Source organism: Cherax quadricarinatus, chromosome 23 (genome assembly GCF_038502225.1).
Source record: "Cherax quadricarinatus isolate ZL_2023a chromosome 23, ASM3850222v1, whole genome shotgun sequence".
Lineage (NCBI taxonomy): Eukaryota > Metazoa > Arthropoda > Malacostraca > Decapoda > Parastacidae > Cherax > Cherax quadricarinatus.
The window spans coordinates 22,272,713-22,297,161 of NC_091314.1; the positions used below are offsets into that span (position 1 = coordinate 22,272,713).

General features: G+C 38.7%; 1 protein-coding gene across 3 annotated transcripts in view; it reads right to left on the bottom strand.

Annotated features, from left to right (window-relative positions):
- Positions 1-24,449, bottom strand: part of wcy (WW domain-containing adapter protein with coiled-coil wacky) — a 235,902-nt gene that overhangs the window by 69,543 nt on the left and 141,910 nt on the right. The window contains exon 10 of one of the 3 annotated variants that reach the window (XM_070088013.1): positions 2,958-3,112. The exons of the other annotated variants lie outside the window; for them this stretch is intronic. Within the exon in view, the coding sequence (XP_069944114.1) occupies positions 3,087-3,112 (26 nt within the window). The 3' untranslated portion in view covers positions 2,958-3,086. Of the gene's footprint in view, positions 1-2,957; positions 3,113-24,449 lie in introns of those variants that run through there. 3 annotated transcript variants of the gene reach the window in all.

The window sequence follows — 24,449 nt, forward strand, 5'->3', positions numbered from 1 at the left end:
ACGCTTTGGTATACAACTATTTGTACTTTGTGACTGTGACAGTGGCCTGGTATTGTATACTGTTGTATACACGGGAAGTAAAACATTGAAAGATACCAGGATGTTATTGGGTATCTCAGGTGACGTAGTGAGAAGCATGATGGCACCTTATCTTGGTAAGGGGCATACATTATATACCAATAACTGGTACACAAGCCCTTTACTCAGTGATTTCTTGCGAGTGAACAAGACAGATATGTGTGGCACAGTGAGTTCTAATCATAAACATATGCCCAGGCTCAACGCAGGCACTCGTGGTGATGAGGTGCAGGTGTTTACTGCCAATGACATCATGGTATTACGATGGCATGACAAACGACATATTACATTGTTGACAACCATTCACCATAACGAAATGCAAGACAGTGGCAAAGTTGATAGAATGACTAATGAACATATTCGAAAACCAGTGACAGTGATTGATTATACACAAAACATGCCCTTGGCTGACAAATGTGATATGTAGATTGGCTTTGTTGATTGTGCTCGTATGAATTATAAGTGGTACATGAAACTTTTCTTCCATCTCATGGACATTTCAATGCTCAATGCATATAATATGTACCAAGTGAAGACTGGCAACAGACCACTGTATGGTGAATTTTGTTTGTCTGTTGTCAGACAACTCATAATGAAATACCAGGTAACAACACCTGCTATACAAAACCGTCCTCAAACTCCTCAGGACATACCCAAGCGTTTGAGGAAGGAAGGTGATCACTTCATAATACAGCTTCCTGCAACTAAGAAGAAATTTGCTCAGAAGAGATGTGTTGTCTGTGCACAAACAAAACGACGGCAATAAAGACGCAAAGACACTCGGTTTATGTGCAAGGAATGTAAGGCACCACTGTGCATGGTGCCTTGTTTCAAGGAGTTCCATAAGCTGCAGCAGTTCTAAAAACATGTCCAGTGTTTGTACATATGTAAATATATGATAGAACATTAGTATTATACAAGATTTGTGCATGTTTATTGTAATAAACAAAAGTGGTAAACAATATTATGATAATAACTTTAGTGCGGTTATTGTGTTCAATACAGTGAGTTTATATATATATACATTATATACAGTATTGGTCTCTCAGGCCCCAAATGTTAGTAGGAAATGAAAAAAAAAAATAGAAAAGAAAAGAAAAAACTATAAAAAGCGCAAAATAAAGAAATGCACGTTTGTGGAAATCATCGATGTTGCCGCCACCCGGTCATTTTGGGTCAACTTCTCGCCCCTGTATCTTGATAAGTACTGATCAGATTTTTTTTTTGTTTTATTACCTTCACAAAAATATACTCTAATTCTGTAATTTTTTTTTTTTCAAAATTTCTTGGACACTGGGGGCACCCCTTCCGATTTTGGCCTTGGACCCTGAAAGGGTTAATAATAATAATAATAATAATAATAATAATACATAATACGTATGTAATAATAATTCAGAATCCTGCTGCTAGATGGCACTACTGATGCCAAAACATCAAACACATGTTTACATCACTATGGGAGCAGTTCTCTTGTGGTTGTTTGCATTTTTTACAGTCATTTGGAAAAATTTCTTTTTTTCTAACCATGAGTCCTAAGAAAATACGTAAGTGCAAAGAACAGTGCTGAGAAGAAAAAGATGATGATTTCCACGGACTTAACCAGGCAATACATCATACGCTGCACCCTCAACATCCTCCACCCTAAACATCCCCTATCCTCAGCACCCCCCACCCTCAGCACCCCCACCCTCAGCATCCCCCATCCTCAAGCGCCCTCACCATCTCTGTTCCAAGTGTGTAAGTACACATACACTTTACATAAACAGGTTTTATACGATATTTCTTATTTATAAAAACATTGTTTCAGTGTTTTCCTTAGAAAACTAGTGATCTACTGCAGTTAGCCTAAAAAATGCTCCATTTTCTCTTACAGTAAGAACATGGGAAGATACTACAGTCAAATTGGGACAGAAATGGCAGGCGCTTTTGTGGCTACCGCTGCCACCAAATATATTATGGCCTATTTTATTCATTCTAGAGTATACAGTAATGCCCTGCTTTACAGCGTTTCGCCTTACGGCATTCCGCTAATATGGCGATGTCAAATTATGACCAAAATTTGCTATACGGCAAGCGGTCTTTTAAATATGGTGCCCCCCACCCGGTTTGTTTACATTTTCCATGACCACATCTATTATGTCAGGAAACTTTCCAAAATTTCAAGTGTTTTAAAGTTACTGCATATTTTATATGTACTCTGATAATTATACTTATGTGTACCTGTACCTAAATATACTTACACACTGTGCTGGTGTGCAGGTACACATTAAAATCGCCAGGTCTCTTTCTACTCATGACGCCAATACTACATAATAATAATCACTCTTGGGCACACTAAATGCCTTATTTTACATCAATATAGGCATTTTCATTAATCCATCTATGATATTTTCCTCAAAATTATATATGAAACCCATTACATAGCATATAAACATGATACATACACTCAGAATAAAAATTGATGTAAATATGAGATTTGTTTACACAGCAGCTGTGTAGGTAGTGTCAGAAGAATTACGTTTTCTCTAGTCAAACACTGGGGGGAGGTAACTGTAGAAAAATATTCTTTTCGTATGCCTTTATGTATAGCAATTCACGATCCTTGTGGGTTTAGTGTTTTTTATAATAATAATAATTATTATTATTAATAATATTATTATTAATACTAATAATAATAATATTATTATTATTAATATTATTATCTTCATTCACTCAAAAAATGGTGTGTTGCTGTTTGTTTATTCTGAACTAACTTCTACAACTTGTACAGAATGTAAGAGTATTTGTATTGTGAGGTAATTATTATTAAAATAAAAAAATATTAAGGTAAATGTTTTACAAACTCTTACAAATGGAGGTGAATGAACTAAAAGTAGACACACATTAATACGCATTTATTTCGCCTGACCAAGTGATCGTCCACTACCTGTTCAGTTTGTGTTCTTACATTGTCTCAATTCTGTATCTCGTTCTCTCTCTCGTTTACTCTTTCGTTAACTAGTTGGCTCTCACTGATGATGGCGTCTAAGGTTAGCTGTAATAAAAAGAGAAGTCGTAAGCCTCTTGCTTTAAGTGCCAAGTTAGAAGATGATGGTGTGCCATTCTGATTTTATTCAATAAACACCCTGCCACTCACCTCTCACACGTTATTAATATTTTAAGGTAAGTAATAAGTGTACTGTGTGTATCTTATCTTTTATTGTGTTTTTAATGCCTATTTCTATTGCTAACTTAATATAAGTTAGTGTAAACTTGTTGTCTAGCATTTATTGCATATTTTATATGCTCTGATAATAATACTTGTGGAGCCGGGTGGAGGGACAACATTACGTTTTCTCTGTTCAGCCATCAAAGAAAACGTGTATGAATCTGCGTTTGGCCCAGCCACTCCCCCACTCCGCTTTTGTTTACAATTTTCGGCATGAATTATTCATTACTTCTACCTTCATTTATGATGGCATCTAAAGGTAGTTGTTAGAAATGATTAAATTCAGTGAACAAGGCATGTCGATGTTAATAATACGGCTCTGGGCCACAGTGTAGGTAGCCGGTAGGTGTAGCCCAGGCTACACCTACCGGCTACCTACACTGACTGTATACAAATAAATACTACTCACCTCTCCTCCTATATTAAGACTACACATATTTTAAGTTAAATAATGAGTGTACTGTATGTGCATTTTACCTCTCTGGGATGTTTTAAATATCGTATATTAAGTATGAGACGGGGAGCCAGTGCTACCTACACCTGGGCTACCTGCACCTGACTTCCTACAAATAAGTACTACTCACCTCTCTCCCTACATTAAGATTACAAATACTTTAAGTAATGAATTTACTGTGACTATTTTACTTTGTGTGTTTTTAATACCTAGTTCTATTACTAACTTAATATAATTTAGTGTAAACTTGTTGTCTGGCATTTATATGCATTTATAAATGGAAAAAAAATGGAGTTCTGCCTTCCGGCGATGTCTGCTTTCCAGCGACAGCCTGGAACCTAACCAGCCGTATAAGTGGGGCCCTACTGTATATCATGTTTCTCTCTTAATTATATTGTTTATTATGTCATACTAGATGAACTGTGATAGATAAATAAGCCGTACAGTTGATAATAGCGTCATATTCATGTATTTTTTCTCTCTCCAGTCCAGGAACAAATTAATGTCTTTTCAATTAATTTTAAATGAGGAAAATTAATTTTATATATGAGTAAATTGAGTTATGAGCTAGCTCCTGGAACGGATTAAACTCTTAAGTCAAGGTTCCACTGTGTATAATACTAATAGTACAATAATAATTATAATAATAATAGTACATGTATGTATGTACTGCGTACAATGTAATCTGACAACGCCACCACCAGATAGTGTCAATCAAAACAATGCTCACCAGTGCACATGTGCTGACAGAGCTACCCTCGCGGTGCAAGGAATTCTCTTGATTTCCTTACATTTCGTGCAGTTAATTAGCTAGATTTTTTCTAACCATGGGTCCTAAGAAAGCAAGTGCAAAGGACAGTGCCGAGAAGAAAAAGAGGACGATCTGCATGGAATTAAAACAAGAAATTATTGATAAGCATAGATTAGGTTAGAGGGTTAAGGACTTGGCGAGTGAGTACAAGCATAGCCCCTCTACTATAAGTACAATACTAAAGCAGGAGTGTATAAAGGCTTTAGCGGCAGCAAAGGGTTTACAGTAATTTTTAAGGACCGATTGAGGGTTCCCGCGCGCGGAGCAAAAAAAAATTCGAAAATATATGAAAACCGAGTTATTGTTACCAAAAAATAGCTGAACTTTCTGGCTACACGCTGGTATAATTATTATCCTTGTACGATGTTTCTAAAAGGAATTACAGCCATTTATAACAGGCATGGTGACAGCGCTGACGCAACATGTCGCGTAAGAAGCGCTGACTCAGCTTTGTTGACGTTTTTGTTGCGTTTTTCCCCGTGTTATTTTTATCGTTTTCGTACATCTTTATGTCTAATATAATACAAATTCACCATCTGAGATCATGCCAGAGTGGGCGGAGATAATGTGATCAAGGAACCAATCGGGAACCCCTGGGAATAGTGCATAAAATGGCCGACACCTCCAGCCAACAAAATATTCCATACCCACGCTAATATCAATTATAAGGCTTATTTATCTATCACAATTGATCTATTATGATATAATGCAATATAATAATAGCATATAAACATAAAAAGTACACCTCAAAAAAAAATATATAGCATAATATGACGCCCCGAGGAATAAATTTCTATCGATATTTCCCCTGAAGGTGAAGAGAGGGTCCGCCCTCTCTCATCAGTGATGAGAGAAAACGGATTTACAATGATTAACTGTAATAAACACTCGTAGGCCGCGGAAAAAGTGTAAAATAAAGCGAATTTTTCGGGGAAAAAATTTTTTCCCGGGCAGCGGGGGTGCCGCGCGCTGCGGCCTATATCTCGAAAGTAACTTATTTACCTATTTAGGGGATCACCAGCCTTATTTATGATTGAATTGACTTTATTTCTCACAACAAACATGGGAGAATGATTGTTTTACGGGGTAGCGTTCGTGTTTCCGAACTATCCAAAATATTTTTAGATTTATGTGGACAACAAGGCCGACATCTTCCAATATATCAAAAAAGTTATGAAACTTTATTTTTTTTTAGCAAGAAGATAAGGTTTATTTTAGAATTCTCATCGACAAGTGATGGAATTAGAGTTGTTCTAGCAGCAGCAAGTGTCAAAACCACTTGTCCGAGTACCACTGACAAACTGTGCCCTGCCAAATGCAATTTTTCGTAAATTTTGCATATTTCATTTCCTTTTTGGCCGATATGATTGAAACTTCAGCACAGCATATTCGATATAACCTCCTAATAGTACACCAAAAATGAACGTAATCGGTCCATAAAAAAAAGTTCGTTAACATGCGGCCAACATCTAGCCTTAAGCAGTGGACCACTGTCAATGAAGAGATGGAAAAGCTGCTGTTGACACAGTTGACGGAGAAACAGCTCACAGGAGATACTGTGACTTAAGGTATCATCTGCGAGAAGGTACGAGGCATTTACGCTGATTTGATGCTGAAGACCCCAGGCATATTAACAGACGAAGCATTGGAAACATCATTTAAAGCCAAACGAGGCTGGTTCGAAAAGTTTAAAAGGAGGTCCAGCATTCACTCTGTCATCAGGCATGGTGAGGGAGCGACCTCTAATGTGAAGGCAGCTGAAGATTTTATCAAAACTTTTGCAGAAGTGGCAGCAGATGAAGAATACATCCCTGTGCAAGTCTTCAACTGTGACGAGACAGGGCTCTTCTGGAAGAAGATGCCAAGGAGGACTTGCATAACTGCAGAGAAGAAGATGCCAGGCAACAAACCCATGAAGGATAGGTTTACCCTTGCAGTGTGTGCCAATATAAGTGGCGATTGTAAGATCAAGCCACTGCTCATGTATCATTCAGAAAACTCTAGAGCCTTTTTAGTCTCATATGTTATGTGGAGGGCAAACTTGTGGGTTGAATAAACCTGGTCTTTGGTCCTACCGTTAGGAAGTATCTCCAAGAAAATAACCTACCCCTGCATGCCCTTCTTGTCCTGGACAATGCATCTGCTCACCCACTGAACATCACAGACAACATAATCAAAGAGATCAAGTTTATAAAGGTTCTCTACCTTCCACCTAACACCACCCCTATCCTGCAGCCCATGGATCAGCAGGTGATTTCTGATTTCAAGAAGCTCTTCACCATGCACCTGTTCCAATGCCGCTGTGATGTGACAGAAAACAAACTTGACTCTTCGAGAGTTCTGGAAGGACCACTATAACATCGTGATATGCCTCAAAATTATAAATATGGCCCAGCAGGGTGTTAAAAGGAGCGTGGAAGAAGCTGTGGCCTGAGGTTGTGTCCAAAAGGGACTTAGAAGGATTCAAACCCGAAACGCCACTGGTGGAGGAGATTGTGTTCCTTGGAAAGGTCATGGGAATTGAAGTGGATGAAGATGACGTGAATGATCTCATCGAGGAGCACTCCGAGGAGCTGACGATGGAGGAGTTAGATGAACTACATGATCAGCAGCATCAGGAGGTTTTGCAGGACGTTCGTACCATGGAGGCACAAGATGTGGAGGAGTACATCTCCACAAGTGAGATAAAGGAAATGTTGGAAATCTGGGAGAGATTTTCTGACTTTAATGAAAAGAAACACCCAAAGAAAGTTTCACGTGGTTTTGCGCTGGAGCTATGTAATGACGCTTGCGTAAGTCATTTCCGAAACATTATGAAAGGGAGGAAGAAACAAACCACCTTGGACAGTTATTTATTGAAACGCCCTGCAGATGAAAGTGTGGCAAACATGGAAAAAAAGCCAAAAAGTCAGTGAATACGTAGCATAGTGAGATAAACATAAAAACTGTACACAGCAGTTCAAAGAAAAGTGTGAACTCCTGACAGGTTATGCTGCTTTGCATTTCTTTTCCAAGGTATGTATATGTTGTATGTACACCAGATCTAATTCAGTTAGCCTCTCAAACTCCATTATCTCTTATAATAACACCTCTGACGCTTTCATAGCGAGAAAGCGCGACCACTCCCGACCACAATCCTCCTCCCTCCGCCGTCCATGTAATGACGTATTTATTCATTCTAGAGTGTATATCAGGTTTATGTTATTTATACTGTTTATTATGTCATATTAGATGAATATCGACAGATGAAGAAGCCGTAGAGTTGTTATTAGGGTTATTTCGTCATGCCACCTGAGAGCAGAAATTCACCTGGAACGAAATAATTGCATTTCAATTAACCCTTTCAGGGTTTCCGACCTACTAGCATGGCTTACGCACCCAGGTTATTGACGTACTAATACGCCTAAATTCTAGCGCCTTCAAATCTAGCAAGAGAAAGCTGGTAGGCATACATATGAAAGAATGGGTCTATGTGGTCAGTGTGCACAGTATAAAAAAAAATCCTGCAGCACACAGTGCGTAATGAGAAAAAAAAACTGACCGTGTTATTGTTTAAAACAGCGACTTTGCACTGTATTTTCATATAGTATTTATGGGTGTATTCTAGTTTTCCTGGTCTCATTTTATAGAATGGAAGACATATTACAGAAATTGATATGATTTTGATTGGTTTCACAATGAAAAGTACCTTGAAATTGAGCTCAAAGTAGCAGAAATTTTCGATTTTTACCAAAGTTTAAAAGTGAACAAATCATGCCACACATTCAATACACGTCAACTGGTGAGTCTAATATTCTTCCACAAGCGCGCTGATATTATTTATACTATTTCTACACTAATGCAGTAGTCTGCATAACATTAAATCTTCAATTTTTTGTGAGAATAAAAATTCAAAGTGGAAAGCAAAAGAAATATAAGAGGGGCCTGGGGATGTAACTAATGAACAGAAGAAATGTTATTTTAGTGCCAGGAATGTCTGTCTTGTTTATTTTGGACCCTATCTGGAAATTGGCATCTTTTGAAATTTGTGTGAAATTGGCAAAATTGCTAATTTCTGACCACTTTATTGGATAGTTTAAATCAGTAAATGGGTGGTTCCTTCTACTCATTCGATAGAAAATATGGAATTCTAGCAAAATAGTTATGATTTTTGTCAACTAATACACTGGAATTGGCCGAAAATAGGGCTCAAAGTGGGCAAAATCGCCGATGCATAAACATCGTCGAGACCGCTAACTTCACGAGAACGTAACTCCTAAGTTTTTCATCAAATTTCATACTTTTGGTGTCATTATGATTGGGAAAAGATTCTCTATCATTTCATAAGAAATTTTTTTTTCTCCGAAAAATTTTCGACCCTGAGAACAAGTTTAGAAGAGAGCCTCTCGACCCTGAAAGGGTTAATAATGTCATATTAGATGAATTGTGATAAATAAATAAGCTATAGAGATGATATTAACATATTGAAGCATAATAAACTTGCCTTCCACTTGCCTCCTACGTGTCTGTCATACACCAACAAGTCAATAAAGATCAGTTAATAAAGGTAAGTGTGATAAATGTTCATTTATCCATTTTACTAGTGTTTTATATTTATTTGTCATTGTTTTCTGTATGTATATTTAATCTTTAATAAAAATATTTTCTGTTAATACTTTCCAATATTTCTTACGGGGAAAATTAATTCGACAAACAGTGGACCCCTCAGTTTCGTGATTAATCCATTCCAGAGATTCTGCTGAATGACAAAATTCATGAATAGCGAAACATTTTCCCCTTAAGAAATAATGGAAAACCAATTAATCCATTTCAGACACCCAAATGTATTAACAAAAAATATTTTTTTAAAGATTAAATAGAGATTTACATGCAGAAAACAATGACAAATAAATATAAAGCACTAATAAAATTGATAAATGAACATTTAACCCTTTCAGGGTCAAGACCCCTGATCCTTAACCCTTTCAGAGTTTCGAACGTACTAGTACAGCTTACGCACCAGGGTTTTTGATGCACTAGTATGCCTAAATTCTAGCACCCTCAAATCTAGTGAGAGAAAGCTGGTAGGCCTACATATGAAAGAATAGGTCTATGTGGTCAGTGTGCGCAGTATAAAAAAATCCTGCAGCACACAGTGCGTAATGAGGAAAAAAAAAACTTTGACCGCGTTTTTGGATTAAAACAGCGAATTTGCACTGTACAGTGGACCCCCGGTTAACGATATTTTTTCACTCCATAAGTATGTTCAGGTGCCAGTACTGACCAAATTTATTCCCATAAGGAATATTGTGAAGTAGATTATTCCTTTCAGACCCCCAAACATACACGTACAAACGCACTTACATAAATACACTTACATAATTGGTCGCATTCGGAGGTAATCGTTATGCGGGGGTCCACTGTATTTTCATATGGTATTTATTGTTGTATTCTAGTTTTCCTGGTTTCATTTTTTAGAATGGAAGACATATTACAGAAAATGAGATGATTTGACTGGTTTTACAATGAAAAGTACCTTGAAATTGAGATCAAATTGGCAGAAATGTTCGATTTTTAGCAAAGTTCAAAAGTAAACAAATCATGCTAAGCGTCCAATACACGTCAACTGGTGAGCCTAATATTCTTTCACAAGTGTGCTGATATTATTTATACCATTTCTACACTAATGAAGTAGTCTGCATAACAGTAAATCTTCTATTTTTGTGAGAATAAAAATTCAACGTGTAATTAACCCGTTCCTGGAGCCGTTACTATAAACGAAATTTACAATTTATGAATCAATTTTCCCCGTAAGAAATAATATAAATACAATTAATCCATGGCCCGGTGGCTAAAGCTCCCGCTTCACACACGGAGGGCCCGGGTTCGATCCCTGGCGGGTGGAAACATTTCGACATGTTTCCTTACACCTGTTGTCCTGTTCACCTAGTAGCAAATAGGTACCTGGGTGTTAGTCGACTGGTGTGGGTCGCATCCTGGGGGACAAGATTAAGGACCCCAATGGAAATAAGTTAGACAGTCCTCGATGACGCACTGACTTTCTTGGGTTATCCTAGGTGGCTAACCCTCCGGGGTTAAAAATCGGAATAAAATCTTATCTTATCTTAGAAGTATTAAAACAAAAAATTTTTTTACATGAAATATACATGTAGTACATAAACAATACAATGGGAAATGATGAATGAAACATTAACAGCATAACACTTACCTTTATTGGAGATTCTTCTTAGTGTATGGGAGACTGGAGGAGGAGGAGAGAGTGGATTGTTTATAGTTTGGAAGGGGAATCCCCTTCCAGCAACACCTCAGGTACCAATTGCTTTTCTGGGGTTGCTTGTCTTCTCTGTTTCTTAATGCCACTAGGACCACCTTGAGAGTCAATGGAGTCCTGTCTCGCAAAATAACCGTGGAGAGAGCTCTGTTTCTGGCGTCTCTTTAACACTTCCCTAAAATGGCCAAAGACTTTGTCACTGTACATGTTGCCAATATGGCTTGCAACAACCTTGTTAGGGTGATGTTTCTCCATAAAGCTTTCCATCTTACCCCACATAGTAAAAATCTCTCTAATTTTTGAAGAAGGCACCTTCTTCCATCTCTCTTCCTCCTCCTCTGCAGCAAGATTCTGAGCTGCGATGTGTTGCTCTTCCTGCTGAAGCTCTTGCAGCTCCTCAGTGGTGAGCTCTTCATTGTGGTCTTCCACCAATTCTTCCACATCCTCCAAACTCACATCCAACCCCATGGAACTCCCCAGTGCCACAATTGATTTTACAAGACATAGGCTCATTAGAGTCAGTCCCAAACCCTTCAAAATCCCTCTTGTCGACACAATCTGGTCACAATTTTCTCCAGGCAGAGTTCAAAGTCCTGGTAGTCACTCCCTCCCAAGCCATACCTATAAGGGTTATGCAATGGAGGATGCTGAAGTGTTCTCTCCAAAATTCCCTTACGGTCAAGTGAGTGTCTGTGGTCACAGTCAAGCACCTGTGAAACATTGCTTCTGTGTAGTTTTTTTTTTAAAGTTTGCAATGATCTGCTGGTCCATGGGTTGGAGGAGAGGAGTGGTATTCAGGGGCAAGAACTTTACTGTGATGAACCCAAACTCCTCGAAAATTAGGTGATCCAAGTTTGGAGGATGAGCAGGTGCATTGTCCATTATTAGCATGCACTTGAGATCCAATTTCTTTTCCAGGAGATACTCCTTCACACTAGGGCCAAACACTTCATTGAACCACTCGACGAAAATTTCCCTCGTGACCCACACACATAATTAGCTCTTCATAACATTGTTTTTCCTGAACACTCTGAGATTTTCAGAATGGTACACTAGTAATGGCTTCACTTTGAAATCTCCACAAGCATTAGCACAGAACATTAGCGTCAGCCTGTCTTTCATAGGCTTGTGTCCTGGCATTGCCTTTTCCTCTTGTGTAATGAAGGTCCTCTTTGGCATTTTCTTCCAAAAGAGGCCTGTTTCATCACAATTAAACACTTGTTCAGGTTTCAGTCCTTCAGCCTCTATGTACTCCTGGAATTCATGCACACATTTTTAAGCCGCCTTGTGGTCCAAACTGGCAGCCTCACCATGCCTTACCACACTGTGTATGCCAGTACGGTTCTTAAATCTCTCAAACCAGTCTTTGCTGGCCTTAAATTCACTCACATCACCACTATTTGCAGGCAATTTCTTTACCAAATCTTCATGCAACTGCCTAGCCTTTTCACAAATAATCAAGGTCATAAGAGCATCTCCTGCTAATTATTATTTTTTTATTATCACACTGGCCGATTCCCACCAAGGCAGGGTGGCCCGAAAAAGAAAAACTTTCACCATCATTCACTCCATCACTGTCTTGCCAGAAGGGTGCTTTACACTACAGTTTCCAAACTGCAACATTAACACCCCTCCTTCAGAGTGCAGGCACTGTACTTCCCATCTCCAGGACTCAAGTCCGGCCTGCCGGTTTCCCTGAACCCCTTCATAAATGTTACTTTGCTCACACTCCAACAGCACGTCAAGTATTAAAAACCATTTGTCTCCATTCACTCCTATCAAACACGCTCATGCATACCTGCTGGAAGTCCAAGCCCCTCGCACACAAAACCTCATTTACCCCCTCTCTCCAACCTTTCCTAGGCCGACCCCTACCCCGCCTTCCTTCCACTACAGACTGATACACTCTTGAAGTCATTCTGTTTCGCTCCATTCTCTTTACATGTCCGAACCACCTCAACAACCCTTCCTCAGCCCTCTGGACAACAGTTTTGGTAATCCCGCACCTCCTAACTTCCAAACTACGAATTCTCTGCATTATATTCACACCACACATTGCCCTCAGACATGACATCTCCACTGCCTCCAGCCTTCTCCTCGCTGCAACATTCATCACCCATGCTTCACACCCATATAAGAGCGTTGGTAAAACTATACTCTCATACATTCCCCTCTTTGCCTCCAAGGACAAAGTTCTTTGTCTCCACAGACTCCTAAGTGCACCACTCACTCTTTTTCCCTCATCAATTCTATGATTCACCTCATCTTTCATAGACCCATCCGCTGACACGTCCACTCCCAAATATCTGAATACATTCACCTCCTCCATACTCTCTCCCTCCAATCTGATATTCAATCTTTCATCACCTAATCTTTTTGTTATCCTCATAACCTTACTCTTTCCTGTATTCACCTTTAATTTTCTTCTTTTGCACACCCTACCTAATTCATCCACCAATCTCTGCAACTTCTCTTCAGAATCTCCCAAGAGCACAGTGTCATCAGCAAAGAGCAGCTGTGACAACTCCCACTTTATGTGTGATTCTTTATCTTTCAACTCCACGCCTCTTGTCAAGACCCTCGCATTTACTTCTCTTACAACCCCATCTATAAATATATTAAACAACCACGGTGACATCACACATCCTTGTCTAAGGCCTACTTCTACTGGGAAATAATTTCCCTCTTTCCTACATACTCTAACTTGAGCCTCACTATCCTCGTAAAAACTCTTCACTGCTTTCAGTAACCTACCTCCTACACCATACACTTGCAACATCTGCCACATTGCCCCCCTATCCACCCTGTCATACGCCTTTTCCAAATCCATAAATGCCACAAAGACCTCTTTAGCCTTATCTAAATACTGTTCACTTATATGTTTCACTGTAAACACCTGGTCCACACACCCCCTACCTTTCCTAAAGCCTCCTTGTTCATCTGCTATCCCATTCTCCATCCCACTCCCAACCCCCTCAATAATAACTCTACCATACACTTTACCAGGTATACTCAGCAGACTTATCCCCCTATAATTTTTGCACTCTCTTTTATCCCCTTTGCCTTTATACAAAGGAACTATGCATGCTCTCTGCCAATCCCTAGGTACCTTACCCTCTTCCATACATTTATTAAATAATTGCACCAACCACTCCAAAACTATATCCCCACCTGCTTTTAACATTTCTATCTTTATCCCATCAATCCCAGCTGCCTTACCCCCTTTCATTTTACCTACTGCCTCACGAACTTCCCCCACACTCACAACTGGCTCTTCCTCACTCCTACAAGATATTTCTCCTTGCCCTATACACGAAATCACAGCTTCCCTATCTTCATCAACATTTAACAATTCCTCAAAATATTCCCTCCATCTTCCCAATACCTCTAACTCTCCATTTAATAACTCTCCTCTCCTATTTTTAACTGACAAATCCATTTGTTCTCTAGGCTTTCTTAACTTGTTAATCTCACTCCAAAACTTTTTCTTATTTTCAACAAAATTTGTTGATAACATCTCACCCACTCTCTCATTTGCTCTCTTTTTACACTGCTTCACCACTCTCTTAACCTCTCTCTTTTTCTCCATATACTCTTCCCTCCTTGCATCACTTCTACTTTGTAAAAACTTCTCATATGCTAACCTTTTCTCCCTTACTACTCTCTTTACATCATCATTCCACCAATCACTCCTCTTCCCTCCCGCACCCACTTTCCTGTAACCACAAACTTCTGCTGAACACTCTAACACTACATTTTTAAACCTACCCCATACCTCTTCGACCCCATTGCCTATGCTCTCATTAGCCCATCTATCCTCCAATAGCTGTTTATATCTTACCCTAACTGCCTCCTCTTTTAGTTTATAAACCTTCACCTCTCTCTTCCCTGATGCTTCTATTCTCCTTGTATCCCATCTACCTTTTACTCTCAGTGTAGCTACAACTAGAAAGTGATCTGATATATCTGTGGCCCCTCTATAAACATGTACATCCTGAAGTCTACTCAACAGTCTTTTATCTCCTGCTAATTGTTTCTCATTTATCCACACCAATAATAACTTCTCAACCTCTTCCAGTACTGGTGATCTCATTTTTGTCAGCATAGTTACTCCCTTTGCAACAACAGCATCCTTGATTTCCTTTTTCTTGACCACTATGGAACATAAGGTTGTGTAGGGTTTCTTACACATCCTGGACAGTTCGGCCACACTTGTACCACTTTCATATTGTTCAATGATGGTTTTCTTAAATTCAATCATATTTCTCACCTTCTTTACCACAGGCTTGGCACTAGGAGCTTTCTTTGGAGCCATGGTAGCTTATTTAGTACTTGCAAGCACTAAAATAAATGGATTATGAAATATTTCGCTGGAGCACGTGAGGGGACCTTTGCTCACTGGTAAACAACGCCAGACTGGCTGCCGCCATGGCTCACGCCGTGGGTACGCGTCCCGGACGAACTACGACTCGCGAGTCGATGTTTATACGAAAATACCCCTATGATTGGCGAAATTTATGATTGCCGGGAACTACGAAAAGCGAGGGACCACTGTAGTTATGATTTTTGTCGACTAGTACATTGTAATTGGCCGAAAATAGGGCTCAAAGTGGGCAAAATCGCCGATGAGTAAACATCGTCGAGACCGCTAACTTCACGAGAGCATAATTCCACAAGTTTTCCATCAAATATCATAAATTTGGTGTCATTACGATCGGGAAAAGATTCTCTATCTTTTCATAAGAAAAAAAATTTTTTTTTTTTAATTTGGGCATCCCTGAGAACAAGTCTGGGAGAGGGCCTGGGGACCCTGAAACGGTCAACTCACTCTCAGGGTCGAAAAAAAAAAAATTATTATTGTTTCTTATGAAATGACAGAGAATCTTTTGCCGATCATAATGACACCAAAAATATGAAATTTGATGGAAGACTTATGCAATTATGCTCTCACGAAGGTAGCTGTTTCAATATTTACGCATCGGCGATTTCGCCCAATTTGAGCCCTACTTCCGGCCAATTCCAATGTTTCAGTCTACTAAAATCATAGCTATTTCACTAAAATTCCATTTGCTCTATCGACTGCGTACAAGAAACCGCCAATTTACCAATTTCAACTACCCAATAAAGTGGTCAAAATCTGGCAATTTGGCCAATTTCACACAAATTTTACAAGATGTCAATTTCAGAATAGGTTCCAGAATAAAGAAGAAAGACATTCCTGGCACTAAAATAACATTTTATCTGTTCAAAAGTCAAGTCTCCAACCCCCTCTTACATTACTTTTGCTTTCCATTTTGAATTTTTATTCTCTCAAAAAATAGAAGATTTACTGTTAGGTATACTACTGCATAATTGTAAAAACAGTATAAATAATGTCAGCACACTTGTGCAAGAATATTAGACTCACCAGCTGACATGTATTGGACACATGGCATGATCTGTTTACTCTTGAACATCGGCAAAAATCGAACAGTTTTGCTAGTTTCCGCTCAATTTCAAGATACCCGTTATTGTGAAACCAATCAAAATTACCTTTATTTCTGCAATATGTCTTCCATTCTATCAAATGAGACCTAGAAAATGAGAATACAACCATACATACCATACGAAAATAGGCTGCAAAGTCACTGTTTTAAACCAAAAATACGGTCAGCTTTTTTTTTCTTCCTTATGCACTGCGTGCTGCAGGATTTTTTTTTATACTGTGCACACTGTCCACGCAGACCCATTTTTTCACATCTATGCCTACCAGCCTTTTCCCGCTTGATTTGAGGGCACTAGAATTTATGCGTACTAGTACGTCACCAACACTTGTGCATAAGCCGTACTACTATGTCAAAAACACTGGAAGCGTTAACATCACACTTACCTTCACTGAAAACTCTTGTTGGTGTACGGCAGACTGGTAGGAGGCGAGAGGGAGGCGAGTTTATGCTTCAACATGACGCTAATATCTCTACGACTTATTTATCTATCACAATTCATCTGACATAAATTATAAACAATATTAATAACAAACATAATATACACTCTAGAATTAATAAAATATGTCATTCCGTGTGCCACGAGTGGTGGTGATGTTGTTGGGTTTATAAGGGCCACTGAGAAAAGCCGTACATGTTAGTGATGGTAGAGGTTTCAGCAGAAACCACCACCACTATTCACACAAACAATGTTCGTAATTTATAAGAGATATTTACACTTTAATTTATAAATAGGAAATATGTTCAGTGGTCTTATACACCTCCAACAACATTGTAAAGTTACTTTCGTGTCTTTTTCTATCACTTAACTTGCTACACTGTTAACTCTTAAACTGTCCCAAAGTAGATCTACGTTCACGTGCATAGCACACTGACCTTGACTTTCCCCATTTGAAAGCATGTAAAAAAAAAAAAATGTAGATCTTCGTTCGGAGCCCCCCCCCCCCCGCGCACGTGGACGTAGATCTACGTTTGGACAGTTTAAGGGTTAATGCTACACTTTATCGCTGGCTGGTGCTATAGCCTTTATCGATACCTGCTGCTTTCGTATCGTAGAATCACTGAAGAAGGCACATTCTCCCCTCTCTCTTCCTCCTCTACTTTGGTACTTTGCTGCAAGTTTTTTCTTGAATTCTACCGTGTTTCTTTCTTTCTTTACCAAAGGGCTGGCACTATGAGCTTTCTTTGGGCCCATGGTGGCTTATTTAGCAGTTGCAAGCACAAAAAAACAATGTTTTATCATGAAATGTTTTAAATGATCCCGTGGGGTGTTGGTCACTAGCCCACAAATCATGCCACAATGACTCTCTGAATGTTGTGTGCGAGCCTTTGTGTACACCCGGCCGCTCCCGGCAGCATGGACGCGTTCCATACAACAGATGAATCACGAGGCCAATCACGAACCACGAGCCTATATTTTGACGAAAAATGTTGCCAAAAGTCAAATTTCACAAAAGTCGTAGCCACTGAAACGAACGAACGAACGAGCGAGCGGGCGTGCGTGTGTGTGTGTTTTACACACAGTGGAATCTCTACTTGCGAGTTTCATCCATTCCATGACCTTGTTCGCAACTGGATTTGCTCATTTGCAGTCAATTTTCCTCATTTAAATTAATTGAAATGCAATTAATCCATTCCAGTGGAATTCTGTACTTCAATATTTTCGCTAATATGAACTCTATGGCTTATTTATCTATCACAGTTCATCTAATATGACATAACAAACAACATAACAATAAATAAAATGTCATTATATATGTGGCAGTGGCCAACGAGTTTGTCTGGAGACAGGACAAAATACTCCTTGAATATTTCGCTATCATCAACTCTACGGCTTATTTATCTATCACAGTTCATCTAATATGAAATAATAAACAATATAAATAACATAGAAACCTGACATATACTCTATAATGCATAAAATATGTCATTATGTAACAGGTGGAGGCAGCCACAACGCTCCCTCTTTGTTGTGGTAAACACCGTCACCTAGTGATGACCTTTTGAAGTCGTCTATTATTATAATTATTTAGTAGTACATTATTATATATGTATTATTATACATATATTATTATTATTATTGCATTACATTACTATACTATTATTATTATACATATTATTATTATTATACATATTACAGTGGACCCCCGGTTATTGGCTGGTTCAATTATCAGCCAACTCGGTTATCGGGCGGTTTTTTTGGTGCCTGGTTATCAGCCGTTAATTCGGCCATTTGGAAGGCATCCATCCGCCAGCTGGGGCTGCTTGCGAGTCAGTTTGGCTTTGTCTCTGGTGTGAGGGAAAAGTGGGCGTAAGTGGGGTTAGGGCTCTTCAGGCAACCAGGAATCATTAGCGAGTTACGTCGCGCACCCCCCCCCCCTCTGGCGGGCTGGGGCAAAACTAGTTCCTTGTGTCTGATTTGTTTCAATTTCTACTCCTGGTAGTATTGACCTTACCTGGTGTGGGTTGAAGTTTGGAGAGTCACTTCACCTCCACTCTTCTCCTGATCAGGTAAGGTGATCTACCAGGAGTATTACTGTTCATTGTTTTCTTTTGTTTGCTGGTTACCAGTAATGATTTTGGCATTTACCACTCTTTTTCATTCTTAAATGTTATATTATCATAACCATTGGTAACCAGTTTATTCTTTCTTATTACCAGCTCTGTTCCTGGCGTGGTCATCCAGGATAGACGCCAGATAGAGCAAGACACTTGTTAATTGGACTTAACATTATTCGACTACTACCGGCCCTTATTTATTCTACTTGGGGTGCTCCAACCGAGTGGTAGAGGATATTCCAAAACATCGGACTGTTACAATCCACCCAGGATAACCTACATCATCTTTAACATCAGAGATCGGTCTAGGGCCTTACCTACTCCTGCCCAACTACAGCACCAGAACCAAAAGACATTTTTATATTTAAATTTTAAGTAAAATCCTCAAAAGTCATTATTCTTATTTTTCCTAGAGTCGTTTCTTTATTTATTTTTCCATTGGTTTTTTGTTCAGACGGAAGGCGTTCCACTGACATCTGGGCGAGTGAGGAAGCTTCTGCTCATTCATTCAAACATTTTGCTATAATCCATTGTTTTTTGTGGTTATTGATCGAGTACAACTGCAAAATAAGCAACCAGGGCCCAAAGAAACACGTTACATAGTACATGAAAACATGCAATGTTTATATGCGATGCATATTTAATAATAATCACTCGCACATATGTCTTATTTTACATTAATACAGACATTTTCATTAATCCATCTATTATATCTTCTTCAAAATCATGTAAGAAACATGTTACATACCATATAAACATTCAATGTTTATTATATGCGATGTATATTTAACCCTTAAATGGTCCAAACAGATCGACGCTCAAATTCGTAGTGCTACAAAAGTAGATCTACTTTTTTTTACATATTTTCAAATATAACAAAAAAATGTAGATAAAAGTTTTTTTACACGTTTTCAAATGTAAAACAAAAAAGATCTACATTTTTTTACATACTTTCAGATGTCGAAAAAACGTATATATACATTTGGACCTTTTAAGGGTTAATAATCACTCCTTGGCACATTAAATGTATTATTTTACGTTAATGTAGACATTTTCATTAATCAATCCATGGTTTTTTCTTCTTCAACAAGTCGGCCGTCTCCCACCGAGGCAGGGTGACCCAAAAAAGAAAAAATCCCCCCCAAAAAAATGCTTTCATCATCATTCAACACTTTCACCACACTCACATAATCACTGTTTTTGCAGAGGTGCCCAGAATACAACAGTTTAGAAGCATATACGTATAAAGATACACAACATATCCCTTCAAACTGCCAATATCCCAAACCCTTCCTTTAAAGTGCAGGCATTGTACTTCCCATTTCCAGGACTCAAGTCCGACTATATGAAAATAACCAGTTTCCCTGAATCCCTTCACTAAATATTACCCTGCTCACACTCCAACAGATCGTCAGGTCCCAAGTACCATTCGTCTCCATTCACTCCTATCTAACACGCTCACGCACGCTTGCTGGAAGTCCAAGCCCCTTGCCCACAAAACCTCCTTTACCCCCTCTCTCCAACCCTTTCGAGGACGACCCCTACCTCGTCTTCCTTCCCATATAGATTTATATGCTTTCCATGTCATTCTACTTTGATCCATTCTCTCTAAATGACCAAACCACCTCAACAACCCCTCTTCTGCCCTCTGACTAATACTTTTATTAACTCCACACCTTTTCCTAATTTCCACACTCCGAATTTTCTGCATAATATTTACACCACACATTGCCCTTAGACAGGACATCTCCACTGCCTCCAACCGTCTCCTCGCTGCTGCATTTACCACCCAAGCTTCACATCCATATAAGAGTGTTGGTACTACTATACTTTCATACATTCCCTTCTTTGCCTCCATAGATAACGTTTTTTGACTCCACATATACCTCAATGCACCACTCACCTTTTTTCCCTCATCAATTCTACGATTAACCTCATCCTCCATAAATCCATCCGCCGACACGTGAACTCCCATGTATCTGAAAACATTCACTTCTTCCATACTCCTCCTCCCCAATTTGATATCCAATTTTTCTTTATCTAAATCATTTGATACCCCCATCACCTTACTCTTTTCTATGTTCACTTTCAACTTTCTACCTTTACACACATTCCCAAACTCATCCACTAACCTATGCAATTTTTCTTTAGAATCTCCCAAAAGCACAATATCATCAGCAAAAAGTAACTGTGTTAATTCCCATTTTGAATTTGATTCCCCATAATTTAATCCCACCCCTCTCCCGAACACCCTAGCATTTACTGCATTTACTTCTTTTACAACCCCATCTATAAATATATTAAACAACCATGGTGACATTACACATCCCTGTCTAAGACCTACTTTTACGAGGAAGTAGTCTCCCTCTCTTCTACACACCCTAACCTGAGCCTCACTATCCTCATAAAAACTCTTTACAGCATTTAGTAATTTACCACCTATTCCATATACTTGCAACATCTGCCACATTGCTCCCCTATCCACTCTATCATATGCCTTTTCTAAATCCATAAATGCAATAAAAACTTCCCTACCATTATCTAAATACTGTTCACATATATGCTTCAATGTAAACACTTGATCTACACATCCCCTACCCACTCTGAAACCTCCTTGCTCATCCGCAATCCTACATTCTGTCTTGCCACTAACTCTTTCAATTATAACCCTACCGTACACTTTTCCTGGTATACTCAATAAACTTATTCCTCTATAATTTTTACAATCTCTTTTTTCCCCTTTCCCTTTATATAAAAGGTACTATACATGCTCTCTGCCAATCCCTGGGTACCTTCCCCTCTTTCATACATTTATTAAACAAAAGTACCAACCACTCCAACACTATATCCCCCCCTGCTTTTAACATTTCTGTCATGATCCCATCAGTTCCAGCTGCTTTACCCCCTTTCATTCTACGTAATGCCTCGCGTACCTCCCCCACACCTACATTCTGCTCTTCTTCACTCCTAAAAGATGGTATACCTCCCTGACCAGTGCATGAAATTACCGTCTCCCTTTCTTCCTCAACATTTAAAAGTTCCTCAAAATATTCTCGCCATCTACCTAATACCTCTCTCTCCCCATCTACTAACTCCCCTACTCTGTTTTTAACTGACAAATACATACTTTCCCTAGGCTTTCTTAACTTGTTTAACTCGCTCCAAAATTTTTTCTTATTTTCATTAAAATTCTTGACAGTGCTTCTCCCACTCTATCATCTGCTCTCCTTTTGCACTCTCTCACCACTCTCTTCACCTTTCTTTTACTCTCCATATACTCTGCTCTTCTTATAACACTTCTGCTTTGTAAAAACCTCTCATAAGCTAACTTTTTCTCTTTTATGACACCCTTTACTTCATCATTCCACCAATCACTCCTCTTTCCTCCTGCCCCCACCCTCCTATAACCACAAACTTCTGCCCCACATTCTAATACTGCATTTTTTAAACTATTCCAACCCTCTTCAACCCCCCCACTACTCATCTTTGCACTAGCCCACCTTTCTGCCAACAGTCACTTATATCTCCCCCGAACTTCCTCCTCCCTTAGTTTATACACTTTCACCTCCCTCTTACTTGTTGTTGCCACCTTCCTCTTTTCCCATCTACCTCTTACTCTAAATAATGATCCAATATATCAGTTGCCCCTCTATAAACATGTACATCCTGGAGCCTACCCATCAACCTTTTATCCACCAATACATAATCTAACAAACTACTTTCATTACGTGCTACATCATACCTTGTATATTTATTTATCCTCTTTTTCATAAAATATGTATTACTTATTACCAAATCTCTTTCTACACATAGCTCAATTAAAGGCTCCCCATTTACATTTACCCCTGGCACCCCAAATTTACCTACTACTCCCTCCATAACATTTTTACCCACTTTAGCATTGAAATCCCCAACCACCATTACTCTCACACTTGATTCAAAACTCCCCACGCATTCACTCAACTTTTCCCAAAATCTCTCTCTCTCCTCTACACTTCTTTCTTCTCCAGGTGCATACACGCTTACTATAACCCACTTTTCACATCCAATCTTTATTTTACTCCACATAATCCTTGAATTAATACATTTATAGTCCCTCTTTTCCTGCCATAGCTTATCCTTCAACATTATTGCTACTCCTTCTTTAGCTCTAACTATATTTGAAACCCCTGACCTAATCCCATTTATTCCTCTCCATTGAAACTCTCCCACCCCCTTCAGCTTCGTTTCACGTAAAGCCAGGACATCCAGCTTCTTCTCATTCATAACATCCACAATCATCTTTCTTATCATTTGCACAACATCCATGCACATTCAGACTTCCCACTTTGACAATTTTCTTCTTCTTATTCTTTTTAGTAATCTTTACAGGAAAAGGGGTTACTAGCCCATTGTTCCCAGCATTTTAGTTGACTTTTACAACACGCATGGCTTACGGAGGAAAGATTCTTATATTTTCTTCAAATTTATGTAAGAAACATGATACATAGCATATAAACATGCAATGTTTATTATATGCGATGTATATTTAACCCTTTGAGGGTCCGTCCCGTAGAGCTACGGCTTTACATTCAGGGTCCAAACCGTAGATCTACGTCATGAGCTCAGCTCACTCTGATAAACTGTGAGTGGTACATTTGGGCCTAGATATGAGAGAATACATCTATGTGGTATGTGTGCACCACATAAAACAGATCCTGCAGCACGCTGTGTATAATGAGAGAAAAAAAATGAAATCATGATTTTTCATTAAAACAGCAACTTTGCAGTGTTTTTTCGTATGTTTTTTATAGTTCTATTTGCGATTTCTTGGTCTCATTTGATAGAATGGAAGACATTACAGAAATAGAGATGATTTTGATTGGTTTTAGCACTGGAAATGGCTTGAAACTGAGCTCAAAGTAGCAGAAATGTTAAATTTTTGCCGATATTCAAGAGTAAACAAACGACCTCACGCGTCTAATACACGCCAGCTGGTGGGTCTAATATGCATTCACAAGTATGGTGATGATATTTATACAATTATTACAGTATTGCATAACAGTAAATCTTCTATTTTTTGGTGTGAATAAAAATTCATTATGTGAATAAAAAATAAAAATGGAATTTATTTGTAAAGCCTCAAAACATAACTAATGAACAGAGGAAATGTAAGTTTAGTTCCAGGAATACCTACATTGTTTATTCTGGACCCTATTTTGAAATTGGAATATTTTGAACTTTGTGTTAAATTGGCCAAATTAACAATTTCTGATGACTTTAATTTGTAGTTGAAACAGTTGACTTGGCAATTTCTTGTGCTCATTTGATAGAATAGAAGTAATACTAGTGAAATAGCTAAGAATTTGGTTGACTGGAATAATGTAATTGACCTAAAATGGGAGTCAAAGTCGGCAAAATCGCCGATTCGTAAATATCGCTGACACATCAAAATTCGCGAGAGCATAATTTCGTCAATTTTCCATCAAATTTCGTACTTTTTGTTTTATTACCTTCACAAAAACATTCTCTACCATTTCATAAGAAAAAATAACAAATTTTTTTTTTTGAAAATTCTTGGACACTGGGGCACCACTTCAGATTTG